Source organism: Python bivittatus, unplaced genomic scaffold (assembly GCF_059951505.1).
Source record: "Python bivittatus isolate LINGU-HERP-01145 unplaced genomic scaffold, Pbiv_v1 ctg000680_np1212, whole genome shotgun sequence".
NCBI lineage: Eukaryota > Metazoa > Chordata > Lepidosauria > Squamata > Pythonidae > Python > Python bivittatus.
The window spans coordinates 10,137,357-10,160,858 of NW_028277095.1; the positions used below are offsets into that span (position 1 = coordinate 10,137,357).

Consider the following 23,502-nt stretch of genomic DNA (forward strand, 5'->3'; position numbering starts at 1 on the left):
CACTGCTGTGAGACAACAATATGCGCAAAAATGAAAAGACTCTGAAATACTCACAGTGGAAGAATGGTTGGTGAAGATGACGGAACTAGCAGAGATGGCAAAATTAACTTGTTTTGAGAAAGATCAACAACTGCATTTATTAGTGACTGGAACCCCCTTATGGACTTTTTGCTGAAAAAATAAAAAAAAATGAACTGGTGATTTATGGATTTGATTAGAAAGGGTAGATTATGGAAAGAAGAAAATTATGATGTAAACTTAGAGAGGGTAAAATATAAATGTACTTATAACAGCTGTTAAGAAGATTGGGAGCCACTTTATTGCTTTTTTCTTTCTTTTCTATTTCTTTTGCCTTATTTCTTTCTCATTTTCTTATTAATTTTCCCTATTCTTTTTTTCTTCAGTTCAAAATTTGTATTGTTTTTATTCTGTTGAAAACTTGAGAACAGTTCTATGAACATCTCCAATAGTTCCTTCCAAATCCTTGGAATCCTATGTGACCCACATAGCTATTTTTAATTTCTTTGCAGAAGCAGCTGTCATAAAAACTATTGCATTCTTTTGCTGAGTCTACCTTTTTACAAAAATTGAGAACTTCATGTAATTTACCAGGAGCAGGTCCCGTGTGTTAGAATAGGAGCATGGAAAGCTGCCTTCTGCCTGGCTTGGTACCCACCCATCCCCATCACGCTGCTATTCATGTCCAAACTGGCAGTGTTATCCAAAGTGCCAAAATGGGTGAAGTCCTTGGTGCACTCTGAGCTTGGTGGTTTGCTTGCAGACACCTCATTACCTGACTAGGTAATGTCATCAGTGTGAGTGAGTGTGGGGTGTGAATGCCAAGCTTCCTGGAATTCCCTAGCGTTTTTGGATTTAGCTTGGTCTAGGATGTCCAGAGTTCCCCAGTTGAAACTATGGTTGAGTCTGTCTATGTGTTAGGAGATTAAGGCATTTTCATCGTATCTTCTGACTGCTAGTTGATCTTCATGGATGCACTTGGCTAGATTTCTGCCTGTCTGTCCTAAATAGTGGCTGTTACAGCCCGTACATGTTGTAGATGACTCCTTTAGCTAGGGAATTCCTGGAAGCTTGGCATTCAGACAAATCAGCCATCAATAGACACATAGAGATAAACCACATTTACACACCATTCAAAAGAGACAGTAAGAAAGATAAGAAGGAACCAAAAAGGACCAGAACACATCCCTCCAGTAGCCAACACCCAGATAAGCAGGGATTAACACCAGAATACAAACAAGCAGAAAACAATGTCCCAATCAAGGAACCACCAAGGAGAAAAGCTAGTGTATAAAAAGAGGGAGCAAACCCCACCCTCCCTCACACTGATGATGTCAGCTAGCCGGGTAATGAAATGTCTGCAAGCAAACAATCAAGCTCAGAGAGCACCAAGGGCTCCAATTTTTCCATTTTTATTGCCTTAATACTACTACAACAGAATGGAAAAAAGAACATTTAAAAAGATAAGAAAAGAATCAAATAACTACTGAAAGTAACACAACTGAGCATTTATTATCATTTTGCCTTTAATTAAACAGAGCAGATTAGAAATAGAAAAAGGAAAAAGGAAAAGAAATAAAGAAAGCAAAAGCGTACTTTGCAGTTTATAAAGCAAAACTTTATAGTTTGCGTGGAATTCCACAATATGTATAAAGAGAGAGAGAAATTGAAAACGTTTTCAGAAATTCAGCACATAACCCACACCACACATAACCCACATAAATGTTATAGAGTTCTTGAGTTCTAAAGATACATTTGAAAAAGATGTAATTGTCTACTAAATATGTATTTACTAGAACCAAATTTTGGATAACTTCACTCAATATTAATTCTCTTTCCTGGGCCCTTTTGAAATATTCACACCTAATGACTTTGGTTAATTGAAGTGTTTTGGATTTAAAATATAATAGATTAGATTATCCTGTCATTGTTGCATTAGTACAAATGTGCTAAACTATTTTCAGAAATTGTGCATTTTGATCCATTTTCTCATGTCATGGGGGTAAACCAGATCTGAAAATTAGTACCCCCCCCCCCGCATTATATGGAAGATTTTGATGGATGTTGGGATTTTTACTGTAGATCTATTACTAGCTGATAACAATGAGTTTTTCTGATTTCCTATGATAGAGGATGAATGTAATTTATCTGTTGGCACTCACTGGCAGTCTTTATAACCACAATCTACTGACATCTCGGTTTGAATCAGTAGCATTTTCAACTTTAGAGACATCTACATGATTAAAGTGATCACCAAATCTTATGAGACAAAAAAGCCCACTGTTAATCTTTAAAAGCACTTGTTTATTGACAAATAAATTTGATATGCAAAATTTAAAGATTAAGTGGAACAAGGAATTGGGGATCCCCATTTTGTCTAAACAATGGGAAACTTTCTTAACATCTGTACCAGAAATTTCAATAGACATTAAGCTATTCAACAAAAATAATATTTTTGTGATGTTGGAGATGCAGTAAGAATAACCTATCATTAAAACCATGTTTCTGTAATGTCCTAGAACTGATATATTCAGGGAAAAACTCTGAACTGCTGTGTCAGGTTCGGTCAGCACGAGGCTTCAGGGAAGCACGGGGCTGCAGGGAAGCTCGCAACCAGACCACGCGGAATCCACCGGCGGTAGCTAGCGGGGAAAAGAGGAACCGAAAGCGCCGCTAATTAACGAGCCACCTGCGGCCAGCTAAACAGGAAACCCGCAGCGGAAGTTTTTAACTATGAACTGATAACGGCGCGAGCAAGCAAGGAACGGGGCCGCAGGGCAGCGAAACAAGATCGCAACGCAGCACAGAACCCGCGGGTCTGCACGTAGCAGGGAGGGACCAACCCAGCCGGAGGGGGACTGGCAATCAAGGACAATGGACTCTGACCGACCCTGCCATCATGAACGATCAGGGGGGACATTGGGGGGCCTAATAGCCCACAGCCGCAACGCGATCACGAGGCGGGAAAACGCGCGGGAAGGGGGGAATATAACAAGTGATGCAATTGTACCAAGCCAGTCCTGGCTTTGCTTGTGACTACTACGTTACGCATGAGTAAACCTTCTTTGTGAACCACACGTGTCACGAGAGTTTCTCTGTCGAACGGGGCAAATCTCACATAAAGCCAGGACTCACCGTCAGCGCTACCCGGTACCACCGAGGAGCGTTTTCTTTCTCAATACAGGCATGACCAGCGACGAGGAACACGTGGGTCAGCTGGAGCGCGAGGGATCCAGGCTCGCGGAAGGGCGGTCGGAGCCGCCCGGGAGCGACGGGGCAGCGGCCAGGGCCGGGCGCACTCCATCCGAGCGGTGGTCGATGGGCGTGAACCAAGGACCAGACGATTCAGGCGTTACGATGACCCGGGGTTCGGGGTTCCGGAACCGTGAGTGGAGCGAGGAATTCGCCCGACTAGAGGAGAGAGTCGAGCGACGCCTAGACGCCGTGGAGGCGATGCTCCAGACCCTACTACAGAGAGTGGGGCCACCGGCGGTGAACGAGGAGGCGAGCGACAGGGGGGGCGGTCCGACACCGCCGCCGGCACCACCCACGGCGCCCCGGTCGGAGGACCAACGGGCGGCAGACGCCCTGAGACTTCGAGGTATCACTGGGAAGTTCTCAGGGGACCCCGAACAGCTGCCGCACTTTCTGACGCACGTCAGGGGGTTCATGCAGAGGGGTGGTCACCTATTCGCTAGAGACGAGGACAGGGTATCCTACGTGGCCGAGCTGCTAGATGGCCAAGCCGCCAGCTGGGTGATCGGGCTGTACGATGCCAACGCGGCGGAACTACGGAGTTTCCCGGACTTCATGCAGGCGCTCCGGGACAGATTCGAGGACACATTGAGCGCCAAGCGGGCGGAGGACGACATCCTACAATTCAGACAGCGGGGCAAATCGGTATCGGAATATGCCCTGGAGTTCCGGAGGTTGGCCGAGAAGCTCGCGGACTGGCCGGAGTCCCTGAAGGTGAAGTATTTTAAGAGGGGACTCAACCCAGAGATCCTGGAACGGGCACTGGGGCGGGACGACCCGTCCACAGTGAAGGATTGGATCTGGCTGGCCGGAATGGCGGAATCGGCGTGGCGGCAGATCCAACAGAGCACAAGACGACGGGACCAGACGAGGGACCGGCCGAGGGAGAGGACCCCCGAGGAGAGACGGAGCGGTCGACGGCAGTCCACCGGGAGGCGAGAGGCGACCAGAGCCCCGAATCTGTGCTTCCGATGCGGAGGCAGAGGCCACCGAGCGGCGCAGTGCCCGACGGAGCGGGAAGGCGCCCCACCACGGCCCGAAGTCAAAACCCCGCGTGCGAACGGGAAAAGGACCGGTGACCGACCGCGGAAGGGGGCAGTGGCGGCGGTGACCGAGAAAGGACGCGGGGGGTGGTCGACCCCGGAGACAGCATCCTCCGGAGAGGACTCGGAGCCGGCGGGAAACGAGGCGCGCTCGCACTGAACGGCGTCCCAGTGCGAGCAGGGGAGTCGAGGCGCGCGGACCCAATAGGAGACGAGGACTGCCCACCGTTCCGGGTGAGGATACACGTCCGGGGGGTGAGATCCGGAGGGGAGGCGCAGCTACGGGCGCTACTGGACTCGGGCTGCACCCACTGCTTGATGCACCCAGCGGTGGTCTCGGGGCTCGGGCTACAGCTGAGGCGCCTCCGGGAGCCCATTTCAGCCAGATGGCACGCTGGCAAGGGGGGGGCCAGCTCAGTATTACACCGAGCCGGTCCAGATGACGATCGGGAGTCACCGGGAAGAACTGAGGTTCGTGGTGGTCCCGGTGGCCGACTACGCGGTGGTACTCGGCTTGGCGTGGCTGCGGCGGCGGAACCCACGAGTCGACTGGACGGCGGAGGCAGTGCGGTTCGGGGTCGACAGACCGGCGAGGGGCGAGAGCAGAGGGGACCGAGCCGTGGAGACGGAGGCAGCCGCAACCACCGGCGGACAAGCGGAGGGTCCGGGACACCGGGAGACGGGGCGAGAGCAGATGGGGCCCGAGACCCGGGCGGCAACAGCAGCAGCAGCAGCGCCGGGACCCCGGAGACCCGCCACGATCCCGAGGCGAGGGGAGGCAGCGGCGACTGGCGAGGCGACCGCAAAGCGAGGGGCCGGACCCGGGGAACCCCCGACGGGCGGCGGAATCCCGAGGCAGTATCGAGACCTGGCGGCAGCGTTCGGGGAGAAGGAGTCCGACCAGCTCCCACCACACCGGCCCAGTGATTGCGCCATCGAGCGACCCTGCCTAAGCCGAAAATGTACTCCCTGTCGAGGAGGGAGATGGGGGCCCTGCGCGAGTTCATAGACAAGAACCTAGCGCGGGGATTCATCCAACCCGCGAAGTCACCATTAGCGGCCCCAGTGTTATTCCGGGAGAAGAAGGACGGCTCGCTCCATATGTGCGTAGACTACCGGGGGCTGAACGCAATCAGCACGGAGTACAAATACCCCCTCCCCCTGATGAAGGACTTGATGTCGCATCTGTCGAAGGGGAGGGTGTTCACAAAACTGGACTTGCGCGAAGCCTACTTCAGAGTTAGGATCCGCGCAAAAGATGAGTGGAAGACGGCGTTCAACACCCCGCTCGGAAGCTACCAGTTTTCCGTGATGCCGTTCGGATTAAAAGGGGCCCCGGGGGTATTTATGCAGCTAATAAATGAGGTGCTGCACGACCTACTCTACCGGGGCGTCCTGGTCTACCTGGACGACATCCTCATCTACACCGAGACCCTGGCGGAGCACGTGAGCCTGGTGCGCACGGTGCTCCAGAGACTGCTGAAGGCACAGCTGTACGCAAAGCTCTCGAAATGCGAGTTCCATCGAGAGCAACTAGACTACCTCGGCTACCGAATATCCAGCCGGGGAATTGAGATGGACCCGGCGAAAGTAAGGGATGTCCTGGGCTGGGAAGCGCCGCGAACCCGGAGGCAACTCCAAAGCTTCCTAGGGTTTGCGAACTTCTATCGTCAGTTCATCCCGAACTTCGCCCAAATCGCCCTTCCCCTAACCGACCTGCTAAAAACCAAGGGCACTGGGAAACACCCCAAGCCCAGCATGGCACTCGCGTGGACTGCAGAATGCCAGGGGGCGTTTGAGGAACTAAAACGGCGGTTCACCGCGGAGCCGATCCTGCGCCATCCCGACCCAGACCGGCGGTTTATAATCCAAGTGGATGCATCAGACGTGGCAACGGGAGCAGTCCTGCTCCAACCCAGCCCGGAGGGGCCATCCACCCGTGCGCCTACGCCTCCCGCAAATTCACCGAGACGGAGAGGAGGTGGATGGTGTGGGAGAAAGAGGCGTACGCGGTCAAGTGGGCGCTGGCCACGTGGAGGCATCTACTGGAGGGGGCAACTGAACTGTTCGAGGTGTGGACGGACCATAAGAACCTCGAGGCCCTGAAGACCCCGCGTAAGCTATCCCCCAAACAGGCACGGTGGTCCCAATACTTCGGGAGGTTCAGGTTCACACTGAAACACATCCCCGGGAAGCGCAACTTCTTAGCGGATGGACTGTCTCGCATGCCCCAACACGCCAGCCTACGGGAGGAGATCGTGGACTCCGTCATCCCCGCCAGCAGGCTGGCTGCAAAGGCGGTGACCCGAAGCCAGACCAAGGGGGAGCGACGGGACGCGGCGTCTGAAGTAAGGCAAGGGTTCGCGGAGGCGGCGGAGCGGGACGGTTGGCTCAAGCAGAACCGAGAGGCGCTAACCGGCCAAGAGGGGTTGTGGTGGCACGAAGGAAAGCTGTACGTGCCCGAGGGTTGCCGACGGGAGGTCATGGAGAGAGCCCACGACAGCCGGAGCGCGGGGCATTACGGCTTCGTAAAGACACTCCACTTAATCCGGCGGCAGTTTTGGTGGCCCACGCTCCGGAAGGACGTGGAGGCGTACTCGGGGGGTTGCCCGGTGTGCGCAACAGCGAAAGGAGCCAAAGGCAAACCTAGAGGCCTACTCCAGCCGGTAGCGGAACCCGACGGCCCTTGGCAAGAGGTCGCCATGGACTTCATAGTGGAGCTCCCGGAGAGTAAGGGGAAGACCGCCATTTGGGTGGTCACGGACTTATTCTCCAAACAAGCGCACTTTGTAGCGTGCCGGCGAGTCCCCACGGCCGAGGGGCTGGCGAAACTGTTCGTGCAACATGTCTACCGACTCCACGGTGCACCTCGACGTATCGTCAGCGATCGGGGCGGCAACTTCATCGCGCGGTTCTGGCGGGAGTTCCTGAAGCGGGTGGGGACGAAACAAGCCCTATCCTCCGCGGCGCACCCGCAGACGGACGGAGCCACGGAACGCCTGAACGGGGGGCTCGAACAGTACCTGCGCTGCTACGTGGGGCACCAACAGGACGATTGGGCGGAGCTACTACCATTCGCGGAGGTGGCATACAACAACGCCGTCCACAAGAGCACCGGGTTCTCTCCGTTCAAAGTAGCCACCGGGAGAGATTTCGTCCCCATGCCGGAGCTGCCTCAGCCGGAATCCCAGATCAACTCCCTGGACGCCTGGTTCGCCCAAATCGACGAGACCCGGCGAGCGGCGCACGCGGCATTGCAAAGAGCCAAAGCCGACTACAAGAAGCACGCGGACCGCAAGAGGCTCCCCGAGGAAAAGTGGAAAGTGGGGGACCAGGTGTATCTGTCAACCAAAAACCTAAAGACGCACCAGGCATCGAATAAACTCAGCCCGAGGTTTGTGGGGCCGTTCCCCATTTCGGAGGTCATCAATCCGGTGACCGTCAGGCTGACGCTCCCGAAAAGCCTCGGGAAGATCCACCCAGTGTTCCATTGCAGCCTGCTAAAGTTGCACCAGCCGGGGAACGCCTGGCACAAGGCGGAGGGAGTACCACCACCCATCATGGTCGGTGGTGAGCAGCATTTCGAAATCAACCGGATACTGGACGCCCGGAGGCACAAGGGGCAGACCCAGCTCCTAGTGCAATGGAAACATTTCCCCAAGTCCCACAGCGAATGGGTGAGTAAAACCCACATAAGGGCGCCGGACCTAGTGCGGGACTTTTACAGTAAATACCCCGGGAAGCCGAAATAGGACCGAGGGGGGGGAGTTGTCGTCAGGGGGGCGGCATGTCAGGTTCGGTCAGCACGAGGCTTCAGGGAAGCACGGGGCTGCAGGGAAGCTCGCAACCAGACCACGCGGAATCCACCGGCGGTAGCTAGCGGGGAAAAGAGGAACCGAAAGCGCCGCTAATTAACGAGCCACCTGCGGCCAGCTAAACAGGAAAACCGCAGCGGAAGTTTTTAACTATGAACTGATAACGGCGCGAGCAAGCAAGGAACGGGGCCGCAGGGCAGCGAAAAAAAATAATATTTTTGTGATGTTGGAGATGCAGTAAGAATAACCTATCATTAAAACCATGTTTCTGTAATGTCCTAGAACTGATATATTCAGGGAAAAACTCTGAACTGCTGAACGTAAACATGGACATGTATGGGAAATTCCTCTTCATCAAAGAAGAATACAAGCAGTCTCCAGAAACCCTAGGAACTCTGTCAGAAAAGCTAAAGCTAAGCAATTCCACCTTCATTATGCAAGGTATAAGTTGATCTGGAAAATTGCTTTAGCCGGCTTTCAAGATTTGGTTACATTATCCTCATAGCAATAAAGGTAGTTCTTCTTTCTAAGTTTGCCAGCCTCACGAGGTTTGACAGAAAGCAGAACTTCTTAATTCCGATTTTGTGTCTGCCTCATTTCAGAAGGCAAATTGAGCCTTAGCTGTCATAGATATGCCAGTGGAAGGAGGGAACTGCAACTTAGGAGAGACCAAGAGATCAATAGAAGAGAATATGTGTAGCTCAGGGTTGAACTGTGGAGTCCTTGGGGTTCTCTGAGCTTGGTTGTTTTCTTGCAAATGTTTTGTTACCTGGCTAGCTGACATCATCAGTGTGAGAGTGTGGGGTTTGCTGCCTCTTTATATACACTAGCTTGCTCTGCCAAGTGTTGGTGGGGGTGTGGTTTTCTCCTTGGTAGTTCCTTGATTGGGACATTGTTTTCTGCTTGTTTGTATTCTGGTGTTAATCCCTGCTTATCTGGGTGTTGGCTACTGGAGGGATGTGTTCTGGTCCTTTTTGGTTCCTTCTTATCTTTCTTACTGTCTCTTTTGAATGGTGTGTAAATGTGGTTTATCTCTATGTGTCTATTGATGGCTGATTTGTCTGAATGCCAAGCTTCCAGGAATTCCCTAGCTAAAGGAGTCATCTACAACATGTACGGGCTGTAACAGCCACTATTTAGGACAGACAGGCAGAAATCTAGCCAAGTGCATCCATGAAGATCAACTAGCAGTCAGAAGATACGATGAAAATGCCTTAATCTCCTAACACATAGACAGACTCAACCATAGTTTCAACTGGGGAACTCTGGACATCCTAGACCAAGCTAAATCCAAAAACGCTAGGGAATTCCAGGAAGCTTGGCATTCACACCCCACACTCACTCACACTGATGACATTACCTAGTCAGGTAATGAGGTGTCTGCAAGCAAACCACCAAGCTCAGAGTGCACCAAGGACTTCACCCATTTTGGCACTTTGGATAACACTGCCAGTTTGGACATGAATAGCAGCGTGATGGGGATGGGTGGGTACCAAGCCAGGCAGAAGGCAGCTTTCCATGCTCCTATTCTAACACATGGGACCTGCTCCTGGTAAATTACATGAAGTTCTCAATTTTTGTAAAAAGGTAGACTCAGCAAAAGAATGCAATAGTTTTTATGACAGCTGCTTCTGCAAAGAAATTAAAAATAGCTATGTGGTCATAGTAGCATGCAAACTGCATGCAAATTAAATCACACTATCCACTGCAGCTTAGCCCCTATCCTAGAAGAAACTCTGCAGAAGCTGGTGCGTGGGCAGTAGCCCAGGGAGGGCCTCTGCTCACCTAGGTGAGCAGCAGTCAGCCTGCCCGGACAAGAATGCCTCCCATCTAAGGAAGTAAGGTAGTAGTTTCTCTGCCCCTGGAAAGTTGGGTGTCCTCTGGAGCCAAGGGCATCTTGGAGGGGCTTAAACTGGCCTGCCTGGAATAAGGCAGCTTGGCCTGATTTGGATCATTGAAAGTCATGTGTGTTTGGCTGCCTGCAAAGGACACCCAGAAAAATTCATCTAGTACAGAAGATGGCAGCTGCACTGGAATGACCAACAGGCCACCTTCTGCCAACCCAGGTGGAGCACTTCTTTCAGGGCTGTAGGCCCTCAAGCCAGAGCATCCAAAGGCCACCACACCTTCCTCCCAAGGTCCCACAGCTATCTTCAGAGGCCCATGCCTGGGTGGCCTCACCTGTGAAAGGGAGCCAGAGGGAAGTCCCTTGGGCTTTTCTAAGGTTAGGCTGCCAGCAATGAAGGAAGGACTGCCTGGTTCTGCACTGTGCATTTTAAAGGACCAGCAAGGGGTTGTGTAGCCCTCAGTCCCTTTCTTTCTTCTGAGGCCCAGTGATGTCCTCAGTGCATTTCATTCCTGCTCTATTTAACTAGTTTTATTAAAATTGCATTACAGCCTTGCATAGTTTTCATTTGTATTTTTGTGCCTCGTTTTGAAACTTTTTTCTTGTATGGTGGCTAACAGTACATTTTAAAAAGCAGATTTAGTAAGAGGCAAAGTAACATCAACCCTCTGTCTACACTGTTTGCAAAGTTAGAACGGTGGATGGAAAGTCTTTTTCATGTTGTTTTGGCCCCAGTTCAAACTCAGGAAAAGAAGAACTTCTAACTTCTGTTAACTTCATTTCACCTCTTCACAGTCAGATCAGCAATTTGTCTAAGTTATGTCCACACCATTGCTTAGCAATTAAATCCACATTTGGTTTGATGTTCGTACTCCATGTGGGAACATTCTGTGTCAGGACCCTGAAAGGATTAAGCAAAGGGCAGCCTCCAGTTGGCCCTTTTGCAGTTTGTGTTTCCTCCTCAGAGGCTCCAGGAAGCTTCACTTGGGCAAAGTCCACCTGCGCCAACCCAGCAGGAATTTAATGAATTTGGGGAATGAACCAGGATCAGTGAAGCCTGCCTGGTTGTTGAGGGACCCCAGGGCCAGGGACGCTCCCTCTGAGGTCAAACTCATCAGAGATCTTTCATCCCTTCCAACTTCCTTTGCATCTCTGATCTTCAGGACACTTGCCCCCCACCCCATCCAGCGGGGGCGGAATCCGTGAGGCTTCAGCCAGCATACACTGCCCATTACCACCATATAATCCAGAAAGAGTTATGCCCTACAGACGCCACCCTATCCCCTCGGATACCAGGGATGATCAAAGGAGAGTGACCTGGGAAAAATGACCCTGTGGCCAACACAAGGCCTTCTGGCTGCCCAGCAAGGCCAAAGAGCAGCCAGTACTACTTCGACAGCCTTTGCCCTGCAAGGTAGTCCAGACAAGAAGCACGACCAGGAATACTAACTCTATCTTTAGTGTAAGGTTACATTAACACAATCTTGCAGGACTAAAAGTATTTCTCTCTGCAAAACTAGGGAGGTTTCCTTCTGAAATGTTTCCCATGCCATCCCCCCTTCTGTGGGCTGAGACATCTTTTATAGGCCAGTTGCCCAGCCAGCGGCTCTTCCTCCTGTCTCCCAAGGTTGTTCCCACCTACCATTACAAAAAGCCCTAACCATGTTATGGCTCCAGCACCATCCAGAAGGTTGTGCAGCTTTCTGTGTGGCAGAAGCTGGGTTGTTATTGCTCGAGACAAAAATCTCCCCTCTGAAGATCAATGCAGTGAGTCCTGCCTCTGCCAGTGCTGGTCCAGCGCGAGGCTCCGCTGCTGCAGGCTGTGATGGAAAGTCACTGACATCAGGATGACAATAAAGCAAAGTGGGCTGTTAATAATTCAGAAGCAGCTGGAAATGGTTTTTCAAAAAATAGCTGAGGCTCTCAAAACAGTGTCTCTTCACTAGAACAGGGACTTCCAGAAAGAGGGCCTCAGCCTCAGTCCTCTGAAGTACCTCCCAGGGCGCAGGGCACAGAAAGGCGGCCCCGCTTGACAGATCTCATGCCTGCATCCAGTGACACAAAGCGCAGCTGATGGAGAACTGCTTTCCTGCCTTCTGGCCTGGGAGGTTCCCCGAGACGGCCAGTGTGGAAGCAGAGGCTGCAGCTAGTTGCTCCTCTTTCCGGGGGAAGGAGCTTTCTTCAGCTCGCAGCAGCAGAATTTCCAATGATCGGTCCGTTCCTGGTTCAGGGGAGGCAGCAGAGCCAGGACAGCAGGGAAAGAAGCAGAGTCAAGGGGCTTCTCTGTAGGAATAGCAGCCCTTTGCTCCAGAGCTGGGGATGCTAGAAGGGATGGGAGACTTAGACAACCATGGGAATAGCTAGGCAAAAATCTGTAACCTTTACCCCAAATTACAATTTAAGAGAAAACAGGTATAAAATGTTATATAGGTGGTATACAACTCCATCAATAATCGCCAAAATAGGCAAATCATATAGTAATAAAAGTTGGAAATGCCATGAGACAGAAAGAGCATTCTGCCCTATGTGGCAGACATTCAAAAAAACTCAACAGTACTAGAAAGAAATACAGAGCGCTCCTTTTAGAAACTTAATTTAGATTCAGGGGATATAGACATGCTAGAAAGAGTCACATACAGGTAGCCCTTGCTTACTGACCATTCATTCAGTGACCATTTGACATTACGACGGTGCTGAAAAAATAACTTTATGGCCCACTTATGACCATTTATGACCTTCGCAGTATCCCTCAGTCTCATGACTGCCATTACAGTCAGTACCCATTGTCCTGTGCCTGACCTGTGGTTCCCCTCCCCCCCCCACTTGCAGAGCAGCGAGACTGGAGAGAAAGGAATTGCAAGAGGGTAAGCTGTTTGCTCTTCAACACATCAAAAGCAATGTGACCATGACGGCAGCCCAGGGCTGGGAGCCGTGAAAACGCTACACAAACAGCTTACAGAATTCTCTTGAAATCCCTTCCTCCCCAAACTCTGTGCCCTGTGAGGGTGGGGTGGGGAGGAAAAAAGCAAGTGATTTCTGTAGGCAATCTCTCCTTTTCCTGACCCTTTCAAGAGAAAACTACAAGCTGCTTGTGTAGTGTAGCTGGGGCTCCCAGCCCTGGGCTGCCGGTGCAATAGCACCGCTTTCAGTATGTACAAGACAGCAAACAGGCACTGAGCATTCCAAAGGGCGGGAGAGGGGCTAGGAGGCAAACAAAAGCCAAAGGTGTGAAACTGAGTAGCCTTGTCTCTTTCCAGCTGGAAAGCACAGTCGCAGTCCCGTGATTTCCTATGTAGCGACTGCTTCACTTAGCAGCAGTGTTGCTGGTCCCAATTAGGGTCGTTAACCAAGGACTACCTGTAAAGAAAGATGAGTGGCCCACCCTGAGCATGCAGCAAGCTGGGTCCTGGAAACTGGCAAGCTGAAGCTGATAGGCTGCTGCCTCCCTTTTTGGGCGGGGTTTCGCAACTGACAAATATGGGGAGCCTGGCAAATAAATGCAAACACCAGCTGACCCTGCTTCTTCTCCCTCCTCTCTGCTCTCTTGTTTGAAGCCTACAAAGAAGCTGCTTTTGAGAATTAAATTGTGTATGTGGTGACTAATAAAGGGCCATGCAGACCAATGCTATGCGGGAGGCTGGCAAGTGACCAGATGGGAAGGGTGAGCTCACCCCTCCAATCATCCCCAACTGAATCAAAGTAATTGTTAGCAAACTGTAGCAGGTTTACACATCTTAATGGGAAACCATCACGTTAACAATGATTTAAAACTCTCCCCCTCTTGAAACAGCACAAGGAAGGAAATGGTGTTGTGAGAACACAATTGTGTTGTGGTTAAGTACAAGAGGGGAGAGTCACAGCCACAGAACAAGGACAAAAAGTACTGTGATGCCTTCAATGTTCATTAAAGCAATGCAATGAGCAAGATTATCTGTATTTATTTAATAAATCTCTCACACTGCATTAAAAATCAAAAGTCTCTAAGAGCTCTGGGGATGCAGGCAACCCCAGATCTGCAGCTGGGTAGACCCAAGGTTGAGCATCCCTTGGCTCGGTGCCCATTAAGACAGCTGAGATTAATGCCGCCCTTACTCTGGACTTGGGAGCCAACTTGAGAGTGAGATGATCTGTCTTCCATCACTTGGAATGCATTTGTTTCTAATTAGCCATTGTTGTTGTTGTTTAGTCGTTAAGTCGTGTCCGACTCTTCGTGACCCCATGAACCATATTGCGCCAGGCCTTCCTGTCCTTCACTGCCTCCCTGAGTTTGCTCAGTTTCATGCTCATTGCTTCAGTGATGCTATCTAACCATCTCATCCTCTGCCGTCCTCTTCTCCTTTTGCCTTCAATCTTTCCCAGCATCAGGGTCTTCTCCAAAGAGATCTCTCTTCGCATTAGGTGACCAAAATATCTGAGCTTGAGCTTCATTATCGATCCTTCCAATGAGCAATCAGGGTTGATTTCCTTTAAGATTGACTGGTTTGACCTCCTAGCAGTCCAGGGGACTCTCAAGAGTCTTCTCCAGCACCACAGTTCAAAGGCATCAATTCTTCGGCGCTCAGCCTTTTTATGGTCCAGCTCTCACAGCCATACATTACTACTGGAAAAACCATAGCTTTGACTATGCGGATCTTTGTCGGCAAGGTGACATCTCTGCTTTTTAATATGCTATCTAGGCTTGCCATAGCTTTCCTCCCAAGGAGCAAGCGTCTTTTAATTTCATGGCTGCAGTCTCCGTCCGCGGTGATCTTGGAGCCCAAAGAAATGAAGTCTGTTACTGCTTCCATTTCTACCCCTTCTATTTGCCAGGAATTGATGGGTCCAGATGCCATGATCTTCGTTTTTTTAATGTTGAGTTTCAAGCCAACTTTCGGACTCTCCTCTTTCACCCTCATCAAGAGGCTCTTTAGTTCTTCTTCACTTTCTGCCATTAGGGTGGTATCGTCCGCATATCTGAGGTTGTTGATGATTCTCCCTGCAATCTTGATTCCGGCTTGTGATTCTTCCAGCCTGGCATTTCTCATGATGTACTCTGCATATAGGTTAAATAAGCAGGGTGACAGTATACAGCCTTGTCGTACACCTTTCCCTATTTTGAACCAATCGGTTGTTCCATGACCGGTTCTAACTGTTGCTTCTTGGCCCGCATACAGATTTCTCAGGAGACAGGTAAGGTGGTCTGGTACCCCCATCTCTTTAAGAATTTGCCACAGTTTGTTGTGATCCACACAATCAAAGGCTTTTGCATAGTCAATGAAGCAGAAGTAGATATTTTTCTGGAACTCTCGTGCTTTCTCCATGATCCAGCGAATGTTGGCGATTTGATCTCTAGTTCCTCTGCCTCTTCAAAACCCAGCTTGTACATCCGGTAGTTCTCGGTTCATGTATTGCTGAAGCCTAGCTTGTAGGATTTTGAGCATAACCTTGCTAGCATGTGAAATGAGTGCAATTGTGCGATAGTTTGAGCATTCTTTGGCGTTGCCCTTCTTTGGAATTGGAACATAAACTGACCTTTTCCAATCCCGTGGCCACTGTTGTGTTTTCCAAACTTGCTGGCATATTGAGTGCAGCACTTTAACACCATCATCTTTTAGTATTTTAAATAACTCAGCTGGAATACTGTCATCTCCACTAGCTTTGTTGTTAGCAATGCTTCCTAAGGCCCACTTGACTTCACTCTCTAGGATGTCTGGCTCAAGGTCAGTGATCACACCAGCGTGGACATCAGGGACATTAAGATCTTTCTTGTATAGTCCTTCTGTGTATTCTTGCCACCTCTTCTTAATCTCTTCTGCTTCTGTTAGGTCCCTGCCTTTTTTGTCCTTTATCATGCCCATCTTTGCACTAAACGTTCCTTTCATATCTCCAATTTTCTTGTAGAGATCTCTAGTCTTCCCCATTCTATTGTTTTCCTCAATTTCTTTGCATTGTTCATTTAAGAAGGCCTTCTTATCTCTCCTTGCTATTCTCTGGAAATCTGCATTCAGTTGCTTATATCTTTCCCTTTCACCCTTGCTTTTCGCATTCCTTCTTTCCACAGCTATTTGTAAAGCCTCATCAGACAGCCATTTTGCTTTCTTACATTTCTTTTTCTTTGGGATGGTTTTAGTTGCTGCCTCCTGTACAATGTTACGGACCTCCGTCCATAGTTCTTCAGGCACTCTGTCTACCAAATCTAATCCTCTAAATCTATTCATCACCTTCACTGTGTACTCACAAGGAATATGATCTAAGTCATACCTGAGTGGTCTAGTGGTTTTCCCTACATTCTTCAATTTAAGCCTAAATTTTGCAGTAAGAAGCTCATGATCTGAGCCACAGTCAGCTCCTGGTCTTGTTTTTGCTGTCTGTATAGAGCTTCTCCATCTTTGGCTGCAAAGTATGTAATCAATCTGGTTTCGGTATTGACCATCTGGTGATGTCCATGTGTAGAGTCGTCTCTTGTGTTGTTGGAAAAGAGTGTTTGCTATGACTAGCTTGTTCTCTTGACAGAACTCTATTAGCCTTTGCCCTGCTTCATTTTGTACTCCAAGGCCAAACTTGCCTGTTATTCCGATTACTCCTTGACTTCCTACTTTAGCATTCCAATCCCCTATGATGAAAAGGACATCTTTTTTTGGTGCTAGTTCTAGAAGATGTTGTAGGTCTTCATAGAAGCGGTCAACGTCAGCTTCTTCAGCATCAGTGGTTGGGGCATAGACTTGGATGACTGTGATATTGAATGGTTTGCCTTGGATACGCACTGAGATCATTCTGTCGTTTTTGAGGTTGTACCCCATTACTGCCTTTCCCACTCTCTTATTGACTATGAGTGCAACTCCATTTCTTCTAAGGGTTTCTTGCCCACAGTAGTAGATATAACGGTCACCCGAATTAAATTCACCCATTCCCGTCCATTTCAGTTCGCTGATTCCCAAGATGTCGATGTTCAGTCTTGTCATCTCATGCTTGACCACATCCAGCTTGCCTTGGTTCATAGATCTTACATTCCAGGTACCTATACAATATTGTTCTTTGCAGCATCGGGCCTTCTTTTCGCTTCCAGATACATCCACAGCTGAACGTCCTTTCGGCTTTGGCCCAGCCGCTTCACTCTTTCTGGAGCTACTTGGAATTGCCCTCCGCTCTTCCCCAGTAGCATATTGGACACCTTCCGACCTGAGGGGCTCATCTTCCGGCGTCATATCTTTTAGCCTTTTGACATTGTCCATGGGGTTTTCTTGGCAAGGATACTGGAGTGGGCTGCCATTTCCTTCTCCAGTGGACCACATTTTGTCAGAACTCTCTGTCATGACCTGTCCGTCTTGGGTGGCCCTGCACGGTATAGCTCATGGCTTCACTGAGTTACGCAAGCCCCTTCGCCACAACAAGGCAGTGATCCATGAAGGGGAATTAGCCATTGCTGCATTTTAATGAGGGGTCTGGAGATATTTTAAATCCCAAGATCTCCTCTTCCTCTTTATGCAAAGAAACAATGATCCGGTTCCAAATGATTTGTGAAATTCAAACATGAGGACCCTACAGCAACAGTAACATTATGCCCCTAGGGGCACTCTTAGCCTCTGTTGAGCTAAACAATGATTGTATGCCCATCAAGAGACCCCCAGTCCCGTACTTTCAAGGCTCTGGTACTGAACACACTCCACCTCTTGCTTGCCCAGAGAATAAGAGAGCTGGACAAAGTCTTGATCTCACACCAATTGTTCTCTTTGTGAGAACTTTTCCAACTATTGGAGCACAATGCCAAACTGAGGACTTGCAGTTGGGAGCCCTTTCAGCCTTTCCTGTGCAGGGTGGGGTGTCCAGGGTGGAAAACAGCCCAAGGCCACAGAAGAAACAGTACCTACCATTGGTTTGTGCTGGAAGGGAATCTGTGCTCCAGTTGCTAGATTCTTCTTTTTTCCTGTTGGAGGTCCAAACCCAATGGCGCTGACTCTCCAGACTGCCGGCTACAGGGGGCAAGTGAGGGGAAATTAGAGGTTTCCTTTGGGTCTCTATCCCTCTGCCTGTTCTTCATTTGAGATTGCTAATCTGTGGTCACTTCCTTCTGCCTTCCTTCCCGGGTGCATTTTATCTATCAAATTTATATAGTTGCCCATCTACCCAAGGAACTCTGAGTGCCAAAGAGAAATAAAAATAAACCAACTCTACAGATCCATTAAAAAGAAACTGGGTTGAGGCCCCTCAAAATGACACTATCAACTTATCAACCAAATCCAAAATTTAATAAATACAGTACCCATGCCAGAGCTCCTGACATCTTGATCTCAGTGCCTGGAGGGAAAAGCCAGGTCTTTGTAGCCTTCTGGAAGGCTAACAGGGTCAGGCCTGTCCCTCTCTCGGGGGGACTGTTCTACAAGGTAGGTGCCATGACAGAGAAGTCACACTTCCTAGGGCCTACCAGGCAACTGTCAGAATCCTCCCAATCACTTGTGCTGCTAGTTTGCTTGCTTCATTTCTGCCATTACAGAGAGAGGGAGGAAAGGGGGGAAGGATGGGAATGTTAATTGCTAAGCCCAGGTGGGCTGTTATCTCGCTCTCAGGGATACCCAAGGTCCTACCAACATGAGAACCTGAGAACATCTGCAGCATGCACAAGAGAGATTCCAAGACTGAAGGGGAGGGGTGAAATGGGAGTGAGGTAAAACTAAGTTTTGGTGTGCATGGGACTCGGTTCTGTTACACACGCTGCTCCCAGGTTCGGCTTATGGTCACTCACTCACACACTCGCAGCCTGTTGAGGCACGTGGATCTTGTCAGCCCCCCTTGCTTTCTACCTGGGTTTTCCCGATAGGTGCGGCTGGAGCAGACAGACACACAGCCCTGGTCAACAGCGGGGAAATAATTAGGGATACACACAAATCACTTCCAACTGAACACTGAGGCACAAGAGGTTCTTTGTAATACACGGAGGCCCAGTGAATTTAAAATAACAGCAAAACTTTACTGGTTGCAAGGTACATTTGCTCTTCCTCATACACACACACGCACTTACCCACGTCCTTCCCAACTAGGCTGCCAGGCACTAGCTAGAGGGACGGAAACCGCCAAGTCTGGATCCAAAGATGACTCAGATGACTAAGACGACTCAGAATGGGTGGGCTTTGGGACCCCTTTTATCCCCAAAAGTCCTTGCTGGGTTGATTTACAAGTTGATGGGATTGGGGTGAGGGCTTCCATGTGCTCAGGCCCAACTTCCTCTTTCTGGTTCAGGTCCTTTGTTTTTTCCTTAACGACTTGCGGTTTCTTATCTACCTCCCTGAAGGGATCTCATAGACAAGATTCCTGGCTTTTGTCCTCTCTGCTTACTGCCTACTTCATCTTTAGGTTATGGCAGCTTCAGCCTAGTCTCACAGTTCCAGCTATGCTTTAGATCTGTTCACTACCTTCCAATAAATGAACTTTCTTTTGAACCTGCATTGGTTTCAATAGGAGTTGCTTTTATTGGGAATTGAGTACCGCAGTTCTTACACTGCTTCACCAATGGGACTCAGAGCATCCCCACTCAGCCAGATCTAGAAGAAGAACAAGAATAAGAATAAGAATAGGAAGAGGAAGAGGAAGAGGAAGAGGAGGAGGAGGAGGAGGAGGAGGAGGAGGAGCACCCCCCCCCCAGTGAGGCACTACCTTGACATGGTTGAGTGCTCCAAGGAGGATGAGAGCTATGCCAGAGGTTCAAACCATACTGGACAAGTCTCATCAGAGAAGCCAGACAAAGAGTGTCTCTCCCATAAACAGTATGGTGAGACATAATTTATAGAAACCCATACCTGATCGGCCATTGCCTGGGTCCTGGACATCTGGTGACAAGTGGCTATAGGACTCAGGACTGTTGGCTAAGCAACCAGGGCCAGCAGCTGCAATGGAGTTTGGACTGGACAAATGTGGCACCCTTACCATCAACAGGGGAAAAATAGTGAAAACTGAAGGAATCACAATGCCCTATGGAAATAACATCAAGAATCTGGATGAGGAAGATCTCTACAAATACCTGGGCATCCTTCAGGCTGACAACATCAAGCACACTGAAGACAAGAAGAAGCTTAGTAGTGAATACATCAGAAGAGTGAAGAAGATCTTAAAGTCCAAACTCAGTGGCGGAAATACCATCAAGGCAATTAACACCTGGGCAATTCCAGTCATTAGATATATAGCTGGAATAGTGGACTGGACTCAAACTGAACTAAAAGCCCCTGGATAGGAAGACCAGAAAAATAATGACAATGAATCATGCCCTTCATCCACGTAGCAACGCTGACAGACTACTTACCAAGGACCATAGGTGGGTGTGGAATGTCCCAAGTACACCAGGCAGCTGAAAAAGAAAAAAGGGCATTTGAAAAATATCTGAAGGACAGTGAAGAAGATGCACTGAACCATGAAGGTTTACTGAATACCAAAGAAAACAAACTGGCCTATCAGAAAGACCAAATGAAGAATAGAAAAGAGACATGGCAAGGCAAAATATTACATGGCCAGTGTCAGGTTCGGTCAGCACGAGGTTTCAGGGAAGCACGGGGCTGCAGGGAAGCTCGCAACCAGACCACGCGGAATCCACCGGCGGTAGCTAGCGGGGAAAAGAGGAACCGAAAGCGCCGCTAATTAACGAGCCACCTGCGGCCAGCTAAACAGGAAAACCGCAGCGGAAGCTTTTAATTACGAACTGATAACGGCGCGAGCAAGCAAGGAACGGGGCCGCAGGGCAGCGAAACAAGATCGCAACGCAGCACAGAACCCGCGGTCTGCACGTAGCAGGGAGGGGCCAACCCAGCCGGAGGGGGACTGGCAATCAAGGACAATGGACTCTGACCGACCCTGCCATCATGAACGATCAGGGGGGACATTGGGGGGCCTAATAGCCCACAGCCGCAACGCGATCACGAGGCGGGAAAAAGCGCGGGAAGGGGGGAATATAACAAGTGATGCAATTGTACCAAGCCAGTCCTGGCTTTGCTTGTGACTACTACGTTACGCATGAGTAAACCTTCTTTGTGAACCACACGTGTCACGAGAGTTTCTCTGTCGAACGGGGCAAATCTCACATAAAGCCAGGACTCACTGTCAGCGCTACCCGGTACCACCGAGGAGCGTTTTCTTTCTCAATACAGGCATGACCAGCGACGAGGAATCCGTGGGTCAGCTGGAGCGCGAGGAATCCAGGCTCGCGGAAGGGCGGTCGGAGCCGCCCAGGAGCGACGGGGCAGCGGCCAGGGCCGGGCGCACTCCATCCGAGCGGTGGTCGATGGGCGTGAATCAAGGACCAGACGATTCGGGCGTTACGATGACCCGGGGTTCGGGGTTCCGGAACCGTGAGTGGAGCGAGAAATTCGCCCGACTAGAGGAGAGAGTCGAGCGACGCCTAGACGCCGTGGAGGCGATGCTCCAGACCCTACTACAGAGAGTGGGGCCACCGGCGGTGAACGAGGAGGCGAGCGACAGGGGGGGCGGTCCGACACCCCCGCCGGCACCACCCACGGCGCCCCGGTCGGAGGACCAACGGGCGGCAGACGCCCTGAGACTTCGAGGTATCACTGGGAAGTTCTCAGGGGACCCCGAACAGCTGCCGCACTTTCTGACGCACGTCAGGGGGTTCATGCAGAGGGGTGGTCACCTATTCGCTAGAGACGAGGACAGGGTATCCTACGTGGCCGAGCTGCTAGATGGCCAAGCCGCCAGCTGGGTGATCGGGCTGTACGATGCCAACGCGGCGGAACTACGGAGTTTCCCGGACTTCATGCAGGCGCTCCGGGACAGATTCGAGGACACATTGAGCGCCAAGCGGGCGGAGGACGACATCCTACAATTCAGGAAGCGGGGCAAATCGGTATCGGAATATGCCCTGGAGTTCCGGAGGTTGGCCGAGAAGCTCGCGGACTGGCCGGAGTCTCTGAAGGTGAAGTATTTTAAGAGGGGACTCAACCCAGAGATCCTGGAACGGGCACTGGGGCGGGACGACCCGGCCACAGTGAAGGATTGGATCTGGCTGGCCGGAACGGTGGAATCGGCGTGGCGGCAGATCCAACAGAGCACAAGACGACGGGACCAGACGAGGGACCGGCCGAGGGAGAGGACCCCCGAGGAGAGACGGAGCGGTCGACGGCAGTCCACCGGGAGGCGAGAGGCGACCAGAGCCCCGAATCTGTGCTTCCGATGCGGAGGCAGAGGCCACCGAGCGGCGCAGTGCCCGACGGAGCGGGAAGGCGCCCCACCACGGCCCGAAGTCAAAACCCCGCGTGCGAACGGGAAAAGGACCGGTGACCGACCGCGGAAGGGGGCAGTGGCGGCGGTGACCGAGAAAGGACGCGGGGGTTGGTCGACCCCGGAGACAGCATCCTCCGGAGAGGACTCGGAGCCGGCGGGAAACGAGGCGCGCTCGCACTGAACGGCGTCCCAGTGCGAGCAGGGGAGTCGAGGCGCGCGGACCCAATAGGAGACGAGGACTGCCCACCGTTCCGGGTGAGGATACACGTCCGGGGGGTGAGATCCGGAGGGAGGCGCAGCTACGGGCGCTACTGGACTCGGGCTGCACCCACTGCTTGATGCACCCAGCGGTGGTCTCGGGGCTCGGGCTACAGCTGAGGCGCCTCCGGGAGCCCATTTCATTCAGCCAGTTAGATGGCACGATGGCAAGGGGGGGGCCAGCTCAGTATTACACCGAGCCGGTCCAGATGACGATCGGGAGTCACCGGGAAGAACTGAGGTTCGTGGTGGTCCCGGTGGCCGACTACGCGGTGGTACTCGGCTTGGCGTGGCTGCGGCGGCGGAACCCACGAGTCGACTGGACGGCGGAGGCAGTGCGGTTCGGGGTCGACAGACCGGCGAGGGCGAGAACAGAGGGGACCGAGCCGTGGAGACGGAGGCAGCCGCAACCACCGGCGGACAAGCGGAGGGTCCGGGACACCGGGAGACGGGGCGAGAGCAGATGGGGCCCGAGACCCGGGCGGCAACAGCAACAGCAGCAGCAGCAGCGCCGGGACCCCGGAGACCCGCCACGATCCCGAGGCGAGGGAGGCAGCGGCGACTGGCGAGGCAACCGCAAAGCGAGGGGCCGGACCCGGGGAACCCCGACGGGCGGCGGAATCCCGAGGCAGTATCGAGACCTGGCGGCAGCGTTCGGGGAGAAGGAGTCTGACCAGCTCCCACCACACCGGCCCAGTGATTGCGCCATCGAGCTAGAGCCAGGAGCGACCCTGCCTAAGCCAAAAATGTACTCCCTGTCGAGGAGGGAGATGGGAGCCCTGCGCGAGTTCATAGACAAGAACCTAGCACGGGGATTCATCCAACCCGCGAAGTCACCATTAGCGGCCCCGGTGTTATTCCGGGAGAAGAAGGACGGCTCGCTCCGTATGTGCGTAGACTACCGGGGGCTGAACGCAATCAGCACGGAGTACAAATACCCCCTCCCCTGATGAAGGACTTGATGTCGCATCTGTCGAAGGGGAGGGTGTTCACAAAACTGGACTTGCGCGAAGCCTACTTCAGAGTTAGGATCCGCGCAAAAGATGAGTGGAAGACGGCGTTCAAC

At 51.4% G+C, this 23,502-nt stretch overlaps 1 protein-coding gene across 1 annotated transcript in view; it reads right to left on the minus strand.

Moving 5' to 3' along the window:
• LOC112542916 (uncharacterized) overlaps positions 1-23,502 on the minus strand; it is a 69,990-nt gene that overhangs the window by 22,588 nt on the left and 23,900 nt on the right. The window contains exons 3-6 of the mRNA XM_088151905.1: positions 20,248-20,292; positions 17,825-17,926; positions 11,639-12,299; positions 55-171 (exon numbers count right to left, since the gene is read on the minus strand). Coding sequence (XP_088008031.1) covers positions 12,124-12,299; positions 17,825-17,926; positions 20,248-20,292 — 323 coding nt within the window. The 3' untranslated portion in view covers positions 55-171; positions 11,639-12,123. The remainder of the gene's footprint in view (positions 1-54; positions 172-11,638; positions 12,300-17,824; positions 17,927-20,247; positions 20,293-23,502) is intronic.